Genomic DNA, 16,025 nt, shown 5'->3' with positions numbered 1-16,025 from the left:
AGCGGGTCGTCCCTGGAGCCGGTGGTCGCCATCTGATTACAGCTAAGGTTTGTTCACATTTTCATTTACTTTCGGTCCTCAGGATAAACAAAATGTTATTAAATGTCATTGAAATAACTTCTTAGTCTGTTGAGACATGGCCCGTTATAAATTTGCTGTTACCAGGCAATGACCAAGAACTGTATTATTAGGGTCGGTGTCTGTGTTGTAGCAGTGTACTAGCAGCTAGCTGTTAGCACTAGCTAATGTCAACAACATAGTAGCTAGTATGTTACTGTAACAATGTTTACGTTCAGTCATTTGGATGACTGTTAAAACCTTTCAGTCTCAGGTTTTTCCTTTACTGTATTTACTGGTTTACTGTAATTATGATCCGGCAGCTATTTACACCGGATCCAGTGTAAATAGCTGCCGGAGCGCGCTCCGGCTTGCTCCCCCTCAAATGAAGCAGCACGCTCTGGCTTGCTCCCGGAGCGCGCTGCTTCATTTGAGGGGGAGCAAGCCGGAGCGCGCTCCGGAACCTCGGCTGGAGCACTCTGGGAGCAAGCCGGAGCGTGCTGCTTAATTTGAAGGGGGAGCAAGCCGGAGCGCGCTCAGGCAGCTTTTTACACTGGATCCGGTGTAAATAGCTGCCGGATCATAATTACAGTAAACTAGTAAATACAGTAAAGGAAAAACTTGAGACTGAAAGGTTTTAACAGTCATCCAAATGACTGAACGTAAACATTGCTACAGTAACATACTAGCTACTATGTTGTTGACATTAGCTAGCTTGACCTTCAAAATTGCGGACACCGGGGCGTCACGTGACCCTGTGACGTCAGGTGAAATACCTCAATACGTCTAAACAACAGTCAAAAATAAAGCTAGAATTAAATGTTACAATTTTATTTCAGTAAAATATCTGATTCTGATATGGAGGCGGAGCATTCATCAGCGACACACCACAAAAGACAATCAGAATTTTCTGATTTTTCTGAATCAGATTCGTTTTTATTTCTTTTGCTGATCAGGTGTTTGTCTTCTCGTGTCTCTGCCTGTGGGGCATTTTAGTTTAAAGATTTCGTTTAAAGATGTTGAGTGGTGTAAACGGAGGCTGAATGCAGAGACGAAGCAAAAATAGAAAGGCCTTTTTCTCCCCTGGCTGTCTGCATGTCTTTAAGCTGATGTGCATTTTGTTCATGTGATGATGCCCCAGAGCACACATGTCTGAGGCTGAATGGGATTTTACTAGCCGTTTGTATCGTATGTCGTATAACAAGCGTTCTCTCAGATCGTTGAATGAAATGTGAAAGATTCGGACATGAATAGTGTGTGTGGGTGTGTGTTTGTGTGTGCTGAGCAGTTCTGCAGCCCTTGTGGTCAGGACGCATCATGCAGCCTACTTTGTGAGACATCTTAAATGCACATACGTGTGTGTGTGTGTGTGTGTGTTAATGAGAGGAAGATGGAGGAAAGAGAGGGGGATGGTGGAATGGGATGGATACAGCTGGAGTGAGAGAGAGAGAGAAAGGGAGAGTTTGGTGAAGAGGTAACCATGGTAACTCTCTTTGCTAAGGTCTGAATTGACAGAGGAGACAGAGGGAGGAGCTAGGCAAGGCGAAGGATAGAGCACAGAGTGTATGTAAGAGAGAGAGAGAGAGAGAGAGAGAGAGAGAGAAATGTTAGGATGCTGGTGTGGAGTCCAGGCTAAAGGGTTAATGTGTGTCAGAGCGGCAGGTTAATCTTTTATCACACGCAGAGGGCAGTGCAGTATTTACACACTAACCGGACCCCGAGGAATACACAGAGAGAGAGAGAGAGAGAGAGAGAGGAAGCAAACAAGAGCAGGACGAAAGGAGGTTAGGGATTAGATTAGGGTAGGGACCGTACGATGGAGGGAAAGAACATGAAGAGTGGGTACGCTATGTTAAAATTTGTAGCCACGCCCATTAATAATATATGCAACCAGAGATACCCTGACACCATATATGGTAATGGCCCCACCCCTACCCTGAACACTTTGTCCTCCCTAATATGGTCATTTGACAATCCCCACCCACCAGCATCTCTCTATGACGAGTGTGCGTCCCCTTAGACATGCGAAACCACCTGCCAGATATTTTCAAACTGCTCCTCATGCTGCGTAACTCACTCAGAAGAACATGCTATCTACCCTCTTCCACATACCTGAGCTCAGACTCCCATGAATGCTTTGTGTCAGCCCTGAACACTATTAAACCTGGATTGCACGTGATCTTAATGACGCATTCTGTATTTGTGTACAAGATGGCCACCACACGATCATTCAGTGCATCGCTTTCTGAAGTAACGAATTTAGTGTAAGCTGTAGGGGGGGTGCTTTTTATTACAGGTGTGCATAGTTTCAGCAGTGTATGGGGTCAGTTGGCAGGGACGGGAAAGCTTGTTGTGTCGTGTAAAAATAACAAACGGCTCCTTTAATCTTGGAACAACTGGCCTTTATGGTGCTTAAATTTCTGTTGAAGTTGTAAATGTCATAGTTACGCACAGCCGCCGTATTTGCCCATCTGATTCTGATTCTTGTTCTGAATTTGATTCTGATTCAGATTCGTCTGACTCAGCGGCGATGGCAGCAGATGTCATCTCCCATCACAGTCACTTAATGTGGCGCTTCACACTCACAGCTAATTGTGTCTCATGTCAGTCATGCATGAAGATGACACGGCGCGGGTAAATAAAACGAAGGTGGCACTAATTCAGAGCATGATGTTTTAATAAACGGTTTTATGGCGATTATGTGCACACTGGGTTTTTTTCTTTTTTTGGTAAGCCAAACCAGACAAGCCGCCATGTGGGGGTCGGAAATCTATTTGGATACAGTGGAGTTGCAAATCTGGGCTAACACACAGTAGTATGCAACGTCTGCAGTTTGGAGCGTGTGCGTGTGCGTGTGTGTGTGGGCGGTAACACATGCTTGCGTGTCAGTTGTAATGCTGTTACACACAATGTGCACGTTATTGATCATTCTAACCAGGGTTATTTGTCTCTCACTCAGCTTTCAGAGCGTCTCTTCTCCTCTCCTGCTTTCTGTCCATCTCAACCTGCTTTAAATTCATCCCCGTGTATTGTCTTTCTTCTGCATCGTTCCCTCTCTCCCTCTCTCCTTCTGCTTTATATGCACCTCCGTGTTGTGTTGTGCTTGCCCTCCCTCCATCTCAGTTTTTCATATTCATCTCCGTCTCTCGGGCCCTTCTCCTCTCTTTCACTGGGAGAGATTATTAATATTAATGCCTCTGTCTCTCCTTCTATCTCTCATGTCCTTTCACTTTCCATATGTCTTTTTCCCCCCTCTTCTTCCCTCGATCTCATGCTCATCCTGGACAGTCTCTCTGTCCCCCTCTCTCTCACCTTCTGTCCTCTCTCTATTTCAGCGCTCATCCATTAACGTTGATCATTTCTTCCTCTCCCTGCAGCTGTGCAGTCATCTATCAGTTTCGTAATCCCTTGCAACCTATCCCTCATTTTTCCGCCAGGCTCTGAAGCCTTCCCGTGTCAAATGGGTTTGCGTGTCATGTCCATTATGTGGACAATCGCCATTAATAACAGCCTGTGTTCACCAGATGCTCTTATATAAGGTCACCAAGGTCAAAATAACCCCGCAGTGAGGGTCGCTTCTCTCCGACTCGGGGGTTGGTGCTGAACGAGACATCAATCAAAGTAAATGGGCTGCGCCATCTCGCGCCCTCGGCACACCGTTAGCATTGGGATTAGCAGCTGTATTGCACTATATCATGGCGCTGTTGAATTCTCAAATCTGATTGGTCAGGAGGTATTGATTCACTTCCTATACAGTAACGGCAGCTCTGATGGTTGTTCCAGCTCTAATTCGTTTCTGTACTCACAGCTCATTCACAGCTGGACTTCGACAGCAGACCTGACGCCCAGACAGATTTAAAACATGCTGTTATTTGTTGATATGGCGAATCTTTCTGTAAGGAGACATTTATGGAAGGAGTCTCCAGTGTCAGCGATTCTTTGAAACAATCAGAGGTGAAGCTGTAACTTTAGGTTTTCTGACATTTTCAGGACAGAGGAGTTTATGCTTCTTTCCTGTTTCTGCAACATGAAAAGCTGCAATGTTTTTTGTTTAAAAAGAAAAGAAAAAGAAAAATCACCTCAGTGAGTCTGGAGCTCATACGGTACGGGCCACTGCTGTTGTGTCTCATCTCATTATCTCTAGCCACTTTATCCTGTTCTACAGGGTCTGCTAAATGTGTGTGTGTTTATGATTTCAGAAGTGAGTCCACAGCTCTTGTGAAGAAGCTGTTTTTCAGTCTGTTTGTTGTGGTTCAGATGGTTCTCAGCCTGCCTGAGTGTCCAGGGTGTGAGGGGTCTTTAAAGAGCACCATTTAAAAAAACAAATCAAGTTCCCGCCAAAAGAAGTTTGAAATTTGATCGCTATTCATCTCATCTCATCTCATCTCATTATCTGTAGCCGCTTTATCCTGTTCTACAGGGTCGCAGGTGAGCTGGATCCTATCCCAGCTGACTACGGGTGAAAGGCGGGGTTCACCCTGGACAAGTCGCCAGGTCATCACAGGGCTGACACATAGACACAGACAACCATTCACACTCACATTCACACCTACGCTCAATTTAGAGTCACCAGTTAACCTAACCTGCATGTCTTTGGACTGTGGGGGAAACCGGAGCACCCGGAGGAAACCCACGCGGACACGGGGAGAACATGCAAACTCCACACAGAAAGGCCCTCGCTGGCCCCGGGGCTCGAACCCAGGACCTTCTTGCTGTGAGGCGACAGTGCTAACCACTACACCACCGTGTGTGTGTGTGTGCTGTATAAAAGCAGAGCTCCCGATGAGTGTAAAATGTGTTAGTAAATAATCCCATGTTATTTTTTAAAAAGCAAATTAAAAATAAACACTGGATAAAAACCCATCTATCTTATGGAAATAAAGATATAAATTTTGTTGTCAGGTGGGCGTGTTTTTGAGATATGTTGCCTTGTGCTCATGATTGGGTTCCTTTTGGATCGCTAAAGCCATCAAACATCAGCTCGATGCTTCACCGTGTTCTCTTTAGTATGGAGCTTCGTTTTGAATTTACCTGTACCTGCTGTACAAGACATACAAGCTTCTACATTTATTGTCCAGAATAAAAAGTTTGTCCTTTAAAAAAAAGTTTTCATGTAAACATCTGACGAGTTTATTAACATTCCTCAGAGCTTTGTGTGTAAAAGAGATTGGAGCTTTTAGACGAGAAGATGAATATAATTTGTGAAATTCTGTGGTCCGATATAAGAGATGGTCTGAGTTCAGAGGCTATGTGTAGATCAACTTTACTTCTGTTTCTAGTTAAAACTAGACAGCCTTTGGATTTCGTAAAATCGGTGAAATTTAGTTGCCTCTGAAATGTGGTGATTGTGATATCTGTTTATTTCTGTAATATCTCACAAAATATCAGGTCATTCTGTGGCTGGGAAGTTATTTAATTTGAGGGGATTAAAGCAAATAATGTGCATGAAATCGCTCGCTTGGCGCAGTCAAGCAGACAGAGGAAGTCCGTGTGCGCATGCGCAGGTTTCTTCTTTTGGGTTTTACGGCAGCTGGCATCCACAGTGTTGCATTACTGCCATCTACAGGTTTCCCTTTGAGCGTGCACTGACAGTTCCATCATTCTGTCGCTAAACGAACAGCTGATCACACCGAGGTGCTCGCTGAGCGCCCATATTTATTAGTTTGGTCCTGCGTTTCCTTTCCTTCGTATATAACATAACGTCTTTTCTTCTCGTTTAGACTCTTCTGTAGTCACTCTTTCATGTTTCATTTGCACACTCACGTCCTCCATTTTTCTCTCCTGTTTCAAATTTATATCCCACAATGCCTTGCGTGAACGGGGAAAGCCCACCACGTGATGCATGATGTAGTATCTTGAATTGGGTCATGGTGAAGCAGGAAAAAGTAGCGGAGAATTTAGGGCTCTAAATTCATTAATTATTCTATTTTTAGAAAAAATGAATAAAATTGGAAGTCTGTGAATTTCGGCCACTAAACAAAAATAATTGGGTGTCGGGAAAATTCTTTTTATGACCTACACTTGAAAAATATGAAAGGCCGTCTACCTTTAAATTGCGCACGCACACACACACACACACACACACACACACACACACACACACACACCATTTTTATTGATGTAATTGTATTTTGGGGGAAAAAATCTTTTTTTTTAAATAAAATTTTTAAAATCAAAATCTAGATTTGGATTTTGAATGTTATTACAACCTCATAGTGTTATATTAAAGTTTCAGACAGAAAATAGTGATTTTCATGCAAACTTTTTTTTGTGAAAGGAAATACATTTTTTCTCAAGCTTATCACAGTGGATTTATCATATTTTTTATTCACACATAAATAATTACAAGTTACTTTACTCCATTGGCCTGCAAATAGTAAAATAGTAATCTAAGCAGGCCAGTGATAAACATATATAAATATCTCATCTCATCTCATTATCTGTAGCCGCTTTATCCTGTTCTACAGGGTCGCAGGCGAGCTGGAGCCTATCCCAGCTGACTACGGGCGAAAGGCGGGGTACACCCTGGACAAGTCGCCAGGTCATCACAGGGCTGACACATAGACACAGACAACCATTCACACTCACATTCACACCTACGCTCAATAGACCCCTTCGCATGTTTGTAAACAAACCGAGCGTTGCTAGGATGCGCGCGCAGCCTGGACCCAGAAACAATGGCGCTGCCCATAGACCAGCATTATGAGCTGTCAGATTATGCCAAACAATTGTCGTTACAAGATCGAGAATGCTACATAAATAAGTTAACTCTAACAAGTGGACATCGCCTACCGGATCCGCATTTAATTAAAGAGTGGACGGGCGATGTTAGTAAGTTCCCTGGTATACAATGGCCAGATACATACTCGTACCTTATTGACAAGACTTCAGTGTACACCCACGAAACACTTCGTGCCTACAAGTCTTTAGACGCATATGATTATGTTATGTGCGGGCATGTACAACTTGATTAACAATGGGCCATTCATATTCATTTTGTTTTAATCAAATGATGCCAGTGATGTGATGGCAATGTGGCTTTAGCTACAACAGCAAATACCAACACTAAACAGCAATTTGCAGGAGGTAATGGCATGAAAGGAATGATAGTGTAAAGAGTGCAGCTAAGAGAAATCAGAGCTGCGTAAAAAGCGAGAGGCAGAGAGCAGAAATGAAACTGAACGGGGCGGGAGCTAGGGTAGAGCAGTCAACGTAAGTTGGCATTTAGAGTGAGGGCACACAATTTTACCTTTCCATCCTTGCTTTAAATTGTGATTTTCGGCATACACAAATAATGACGGCACAAAATCTGGACTGCTTGAGTCAAGCGAGAGCTCTCCTACAAACAAAACTGCATGCAAAGCTAAGTTAACATGCTAACAATATTCATTACATTGTGTAACTATGACCCAGCTAATCAGACAAACGTTACCAAAGTATTTTGCTACATCAATAAACGAAGACTAGAAAGAATAAAAAAGAAAGATTTAATAAATAGCCTGATCTTACCTGTGATGAAGTGGGCGCTGCAAACCCGCGCATTTTTGATGGTGCTTTCATCCCAGTCTACACGTTTGATGGCTTGTAGTCATAGACGAAGGCGATTTTTTTGGAATGGGTGAGATCCTGCTGGAATTCTGAACTTTTTAACCCCATTACTGCTACGATTCTGACACCCGACAACACAACAACTAGGCATTTCTGAGTCTTTTTTGGGTCCAGGCTGCGCCATATATAAATATATATACAAAAAAGGAAGCTATATATAATTTATATTTACATTACATACATATATTATCGGGGCGGCACAGTGGTGTAGTGGTTAGCGCTGTCACCTCACAGCAAGAAGGTCCGGGTTCGAGCCCCGTGGCCAGTGAGGGCCTTTCTGTGCGGAGTTTGCATGTTCTCCCCGTGTCCGTGTGGGTTTCCTCCGGGTGCTCCGGTTTCCCCCACAGTCCAAAGACATGCAGGTTAGGTTAACTGGTGACTCTAAATTGAGCGTAGGTGTGAATGTGAGTGTGAATGGTTGTCTGTGTCTATGTGTCAGCCCTGCGATGACCTGGCGACTTGTCCAGGGTGTACCCCGCCTTTCGCCCGTAGTCAGCTGGGATAGGATCCAGCTCGCCTGCGACCCTGTAGAAGGATAAAGCGGCTACAGATAATGAGATGAGATGAAACATATATTATCATGTTTTGGACCCAAACTCTTCAAATGATTAAAAAGTATGATGTGTTTTTCAAAAATTGTAGGCAAATTACCGTGATGTAAGACAAATAAAACCCTTTAGGACATGTTATTATTGGAAAATGATTAATTTCAGGTGGCAGCACATCGTTGCGATGATGATTTTCCTGTAACAGTGCAGCCCATCATGTCTTATTCCTTATTTAAGCTGCAAGGATTAGAAATATAATTCTGCCACGCATGTCCTGAACTCGCAAAGAATTTAATTTACCTGTAAAAACCTGTGACTGAAAAGCATTTTGTTTTTATTTTATTTTAAAGGCCACTCGTAAAGATAATAAGAGTATGGAAATTCATAGCAGAGTATAAAATGATCAGAAGGTATATTTGCTCCAGGGATTGCTTTCAAAAAAGAGCGACTGGACAAAGGGAGTGTATTTTTTTAACTGCTCTGGAGATTCATGCATGGTTGCTGTGTAATTATTCTTAATACACTTTGCATAGTTCATAGTAATTAGGAGAGCATTTAAAATGGGATTTATCACTGTGTGTTGACCTTCTTGCAAAGTCATGATGTTTCTTCCTTTTTTTTTTACAGTAATTCCACTCAGACAGGCGTCTCGAATCCATGGAGGACCTGCGAAGATAAAGGAGATACACCATGTGTACAAGAGTCATTTGTGTGTGAAACAAAAAACAAAGAAAGGACAAACAAGAGACAGTCGAGTAATTAATTCACCTGAGGAAAAAAACAGAAAGCAAGAAAAACAATGTTTACCTAAACTAAAGTCAACACTTGGAGGTGGCGGAGTCCCAGTGCGGATATTTACCTTCTGGAATACATTTAATACAAACACTTCACACTTGGAATACAGGAAGGTCATGACCCAGATGCCATGCGGATCACCACGGTGACCGGCCTTCCTAACCCCGCCCCCTTCTTTTTCCTATTGGCCCAGCTGCTGTTTTGGCTCCTCCTCCTGGGCCAAGACATCGTAGGAGCCACGTCGACCTGCCCGACACCTTGCAGCTGCTCCAATCAAGCGAGCCGAGTGATCTGTACAAGACGAAACTTGGATGAGGTTCCGGAAAACATATCCAACAACACGCGATACCTCAACTTACAGGAGAACTCGATACAGGTAAATCAGGCTGTGTTGATAAATATTGATCTGATCACTCACTTCCAGAGCTGCAGTGTTTGTTCACTCAATTGTGTGTTTGCTGCTCGTTTGTCAACTGTTTCGCAGTTTTAATTACTGCAGCACCAAGAGCTGGTAACCTGTGAGCTGTGAGAAGAAGTCCGTGTAAGCATCTTTCACTCAGCTGCTGAGACAGAAAGCAAATAAAAATAATTACCATTACAAACCCCCCCCCCCCCATACACACACACACACACACACACACACACACACACACACACACACACACACACACACACATATATATTCAGCACCGTTTGAGTTTCAATGTTGAATCAGATGTTGCAAAGCAAAGTGAGGGATAATAAAGGGATAATAAAAACCATTTACAAATTTGAATATAATAATAATAACAACAACAACGAGAGCGTGTCAATGATGGCGTAGCTCACTCCGGCCCCGTCTAGTCCAGAAGGAACGATCTAAAGTGGGCCACCTTGCGCAATAAATGTTGCGAGCTATATACACTATACAAGCTATATGTAGAAGCGATATCCACCCTAGGAATCCCGACCTATTTACCAGAAAGAATCCAAAACGGCGAGGAATTGACCAAGACGAAGCAATTTTTGTTGAACTGCTCATTAAGGCTTAATTAGTCCATAACTTCATTAATAATTGCAATGAAGCAAATTTGGGTGGAAGCTATATGCACCCCAGGCAGACCTAGCTTTCTGCCAAAAAGAATAAAAATCGGTGAAGAATTGAGAGAGAAAAAGTTATTTTCTTAAAATGTGGACAACGCCCAATGTACAACGGACAACACATGATGGGATAAACTCACTACCTGTCAGCCGGATGAGATAATAATAATAATAATAATAATAATAATAATAATGACACCATTCGTCGTGCCTACCTGTTACCATAATTTTTTTTTTTTTTTATTTGTTGTATCCCAGAGCCCCACTTGAAATGATTAAAAATCTAAAAATGTTCCATCACCTGAGGGCATCCTAGATATTTTCTCTTTTGGCTTCTTTTCTTCTCATCACTGCGCTACCCAGAGATTAAACATTTGACAGGTTTTCTCAGTTCTCTTGAACACCCCCCAGCCCGCAGGGTTTCACACCCTCACTTTGACTCACCTCCCTTCTTGTTCTTCATATTGAGAGGGTGATGGCTCTGAACCAGGAGGATCCTTTTGCTCTCTTCCAAAGGGGAAGTAGCTCAGGCTGCCGCTAACGTGCCAGTTCTCTCCGAGTCCCCAATGTGTGAAATTGCAATGGTGCTTGAAACGCAGTCACCCTTCATCATGTGTCATGAGGGATTTCAGCCACATCTAACAAGATACGCCTTGGTTCTGCTTGGTGGTTTAGTAAAGATATTTTTCCATCTGTGATAAATTTCTTCTGCATGTGCCACCAGCAGGCTGCCGAGAGGTGTTTGTGAGGTTTTTATCAGGTGGTACGATCAAACAGATGAGCTCACTAACATGAAAATGGTTTATGAGCACTTGCTTTTGAGAACGAGGTACACTGCAAATATAGAACAAACAAAATGAGGTTTGAAATTCAAGCTTTTTAAAACACTGGCTCTCTGCTCAACAATAATTCATGTTATGTATTTATCTTTGTTTGTATCTTTGAGTGCACTATTTATTTAAATATTTAATGAACATTAGACAGGCAAATCAAACTACGATAATGAGGCTGAATTTTATGTGCATTCCTCTAATCTTAATACAAAACTTCTGACAGTTTATATAATGATGACTATTTATGATGCAGCAGTCATATCACAGAGTAAATACGAGTTATACTGTCCGGTCCAATGAAAACAAAGGATTTAACCTGACCTTCTCTCACCCAGGTGATAAAATCAGATACCTTCAAGCACTTGCGACACTTGGAGATCCTCCAGCTTTCCAAGAACCAGATTCGTCAGATTGAAGTCGGTGCATTCAATGGCCTCCCGAACCTCAACACTTTGGAACTGTTTGACAACCGTCTCACACTGGTGCCATCACAAGCGTTCGAGTATCTCAGCAAGCTCCGGGAGCTCTGGCTTCGAAACAACCCCATCGAGACTTTGCCAGGGTATGCCTTCCACCGTGTGCCCTCCCTTCGTCGCCTCGATCTGGGTGAACTCAAAAAACTGGACTACATTTCAGATGCTGCCTTTGTCGGCCTTGTCAATCTGCGTTACCTGAACCTAGGCATGTGCGGCCTGAAGGACATCCCCAACCTGACACCTCTGATCCGCCTGGAGGAGCTGGAGCTCTCTGGAAACAGGCTGGAAATCATAAGACCTGGATCGTTCCAAGGCTTGGAGTCTTTGCGCAAACTATGGCTTATGCACTCCCAGATGTCTGTCATTGAACGAAATGCCTTCGATGACCTCAAAAGTCTGGAAGAGTTGAATCTATCCCACAATTCCCTGCACTCACTGCCCCATGATCTCTTCACGCCATTGCAGAAGCTGGAGAGAGTGCACCTCAACCACAATCCCTGGGTGTGTAATTGCGATGTGTTATGGCTTAGCTGGTGGCTGAAAGAGACTGTACCAAGTAATACAACTTGCTGTGCCCGGTGCCATGCACCACCCTTCCTGAAGGGCAAATACATTGGAGAGCTGGACCAAACCCACTTCACATGCTATGCCCCTGTTATTGTTGAGCCCCCCACTGACCTCAACGTGACTGAAGGCATGGCTGCTGAGCTCAAGTGCCGTACTGGAACCTCCATGACATCTGTAAACTGGATTACACCCAATGGAACCCTGATGACCCATGGATCATACCGCGTCCGCATCTCTGTGCTACATGATGGAACTCTGAATTTCACAAACGTCACCTTGCGCGACACTGGTCAGTACACTTGCATGGTGACCAACTCAGCTGGCAACACCACAGCAACTGCCGTCCTGAATGTCACTGCAGCAGATACCAGTGTCAATTACACCTACTTCACTACCGTCACTGTTGAAACTGTAGAATCCACAGGAGAAGAGGATTCAGCCCTACGTGTGATCAACGAGACTATTATCCACATCCCTGGTCCTACACCATCTGGACGTCTCTGGCATGATGGCATCCCAACAACAGCTTCCTCTGTATCAGTTTTTGGATCCTCATCTTCTCCCCGAGCAACCAAACCCACATTTACTGTCTCGGTCTCTGAGCCAAGCTACCCCACTGGGCTGGATGATGTAATGAAGACTACCAAGATCATCATTGGCTGCTTTGTGGCAATCACCTTCATGGCAGCTGTCATGCTGGTGGTCTTCTACAAGCTGAGGAAGCAGCACCAGTTGCACAAACACCACGGACCAGCAAGAGCCATAGAGATTATCAATGTAGAGGACGAGCTCGGAGCCAGCGCCAGTGTCCGTGGAAGTGGAATCTCTGGTGGTTCCACCATGCCCCAGGCTGGATCCAGTGGAGGAAGCCAGAGCCTGAGGCTGCATCATCCAGAGATTGTCAACCTGCCCAACCTGGCTCGGACGGAGCACCTTAACCACTACTACAAGCCTCACCATTTCAACAACAACATGATGAGTTTGGGGCTCTCTGGAAGCTCTGGGATCGGCCTCAACAACAACAACAACCCTTGTTCCCAGGCCCAACCCACACCGATCTCCTGTTCCCAGGTGCCCGTCTCAGTGAGCTCTATTCCGTCCTCAATGCCCCTGCCTACCCTAGGCATCCATGGATCACTCAAAGGCCTAATGGGTAAAGGGCAGAACCCTCAAATCGAGCCTTTACTCTTTAAGAGTGGCTCCAAGGAGAATGTCCAAGAGACTCAAATCTGAGAAAGAGAGAGAGCGAGTGAGAGAGGGAGAGGGTGTGTGAGAGAAAGGGGATAGAGATAAAACAAGGGAGGGAAAATAGAAAGATGGCATGAGGGAGACAGAAACAGATGAAGTGTACTGGCTGTTCAGCCCCCGTGGGTTTGTTGTTCTCAGGAGTAACGAGCAAGGTATACCCAGCATTGTATGACATATTACCTACACAAGGAAAAGACATTGCTGTGAACCACTACACTGCAATGCCAGAGACGGAGAGCGGGAGGGAGAAAATGGCAGACAAACAGATAGATGCCACAGCATTTAGTTTAACGCTTACCAAACCAACACTCGCTCCGATCAATGTCAAAATGATATCGTCAGCAGAGCAAATGCACTCACATGGTGTCAACTTAATACGAGATCAGTAATTATGTGCCAAAGCAAAATCTTTGTGCATCAGCATTACAGCATTAGATGCTATCACAGTGAAAAGTTTCCGAAGGATCTGTCAGCGTGCATCGTTACAGCGAAGACGCTGACGGAAAATAACTCCACACACAGTATGCAGTAAATGAGATGTTTATAAATTTGAGAGCAACATTTTTTATATATGTATATCGAACATACAGATGTGTTCTAAATATGTATATACAACACACGCAGCTGAAAGTGTTATATCGTCGGTGTAGGAGTGCCAAGAAAAGACAACCGTAGGCCATGATTCTAATTTTGTTCTAGTTTCATAGAGGTTTGCAGTAGCATTCAGGGGTCGATGGATTAGACAGACCAGCACTGTGTCGAGGGCTTATGATGGGTTTGGATGGACTCCGCCATATTCTCGCTTTCTCTATCCTTTTAACACTTTGAGGTGGAAAGAAGAGAAAGAGAGAGCATTCTTTTGTTTCTTTTTCTTTTCTTTATTATTATTATTTTTATTTTTTTTTGAAGGAACCTAAAGGGCAAAAGACAACTATCTGAAAATCTGAATAAAAAAAATGAAACTGTGAAACTACACATGATATATAAATATATTTTCATTCAGAGAAATAAATTATGAAGAATCTTTCTTTTTTTTTCGTTTTCTGACCGAAAGCCACGTTTTTGGATGGATCACTTTGCCAACCTTTCGTGTTCTCACAAACAAACAAACGTCGGGATTTTCCTGGAGATCCTGGAGTTTCTGTTTTGACTCGTTTTTAGTCCTTGAAACCCCTTTTCCCTTTTCTTGTTGCATTTTACTAACAGGGTTCTTGGTGATGTGTCATGTTTTGTTCATCCTTCCAGTGAAATTTATCCCAGATTCTTGTCGCAGTATGAACATTTTAGCGTCATGATGTTGAATTAAATTGAATTGTACGGATTGAGGGGCGGGGAAATATAAAATCACCAACACCAACAAACTATGCTAACCACAACAATAACACAGTAATAGGTAATGTACGTAACTAAAAAGCAAAATGTGAATTTTTATCTAAATGCTGCTATACATACACACACACACACACACGGAGAGAGAGAGAGAGAGAGAGAGAGAGAGAGAAGTAAACTTTTATCATGATTTGTCCCTCGATATTAAAGATTAAAGACGTGAATACAATTTTATGGCTGTTACACGTATTATTATGATTATAATTATAAAATTGCCTATATGTCAGCTTTTTTTTTTATTATTTTTTATTTTAATTTCCGTTCCTTTTGTATCCAGAGGTGATGTTTGTATTTCATTGTGCTAGGCGTGATTGTCACCACAGCAGATTAAATTTTTATTCCCATAGGAATAAAAACAAAACAAACACACAAAAAAAACCTGACACCAACTTCAGCAAACGTCAAAACATCAAAACAGAAAAAACTGCGAAGGGCCGCTGACTGGGGCCTCTTTTCGACTCTGTTTTCTACAACCTCAACCTGGAGCCTGAATATATTTTTCCCCTTGTGTGACTGAACAGAAAGCCAGGCTCTGGCGTTATCGTTAACGGTGCGATTACAGTGGATTATCACCTCGCCCTTGGACTCGGACGCGTTCTTGGACAAAGACTTTTAACGCCTAATGACTCTTACAAGGAAAACAAAGGTAAGAGATTGAAATAGAGTCTGGAAAGATTTTTTTTTAAATGGGACAAGGACAAATATCTGAGAAAATATAGAAATATAGAGCTCTTTTAAAAGAAAACAGACCTATTATGATGTGTCTTTCATTATTTGTTTTTAATCTAGTTTCTTTTTTTTCATTTTTTTTTAAGATCGAGTGTTATCTTAATTGTAATATTGTTATTGTTATTATAATTAGCAAACTCGTTATTCTGAGAAATATTCTGTCTAGCGGAATTAAAAAGAAATATGGCACATGAAACATGGGAAACAGAGTCAAACCTGGTGGTGTTTAATTTTATTTATTTATTTATTTATTTATTTATTTATTTCAATTATTATAATTATTGTTGTTGTTGTTGTTTATTTTGGGCTGCTCAGAAGGACAAGATGGTCGCATCGTTCTTCTGCGGACGGACGGTGATACGAGACAGATACAGAAAGAGTCCTGTTCTCAGAATGACACCTATTAGCGGTGCTGAGAAGCGCCACTGCGCCGTGTCAGCATCCCGTTGCCATGGCAACACGCCTTCGATATAATTGAGCTGAACCGCATCAATGCTGTCGTGCCATCTTTGCTGGTCCATTTGCTGGTGTATTTGAAGATCCTTCAACCTGAAACACACACACACACACACACACACACACACTTGCTCTGGCCCCAGCATCTCCTCTCATTCCCACAGCGAGGTTTCCCTGGCAACTGTTGCCGCTGCGACAGTCACCAGCGCTGTGTTCAGGTCTCTGATGCAAATGTGAGG

The 16,025-nt window shown here is 43.0% G+C and overlaps 1 protein-coding gene across 1 annotated transcript in view; it reads left to right on the top strand.

Annotated features, from left to right (window-relative positions):
- The window catches only part of lrrc4ba (leucine rich repeat containing 4Ba), a 37,964-nt gene extending 24,767 nt beyond the window's left edge, over positions 1–13,197 (top strand). The window contains exons 2-3 of the mRNA XM_060902697.1: positions 8,841–9,384; positions 11,257–13,197. Of these exons, the coding sequence (XP_060758680.1) occupies positions 9,139–9,384; positions 11,257–13,197 (2,187 nt within the window). The 5' untranslated portion in view covers positions 8,841–9,138. The remainder of the gene's footprint in view (positions 1–8,840; positions 9,385–11,256) is intronic.
- Positions 13,198–16,025: the final 2,828 nt, after the last annotated feature.

Source organism: Neoarius graeffei, chromosome 20 (genome assembly GCF_027579695.1).
Source record: "Neoarius graeffei isolate fNeoGra1 chromosome 20, fNeoGra1.pri, whole genome shotgun sequence".
In the NCBI taxonomy this organism is placed as follows: Eukaryota; Metazoa; Chordata; class Actinopteri; order Siluriformes; family Ariidae; genus Neoarius; species Neoarius graeffei.
Note: the sequence above shows the minus strand (reverse complement) of the source record. Positions and strands in the feature narration are given on the sequence as shown.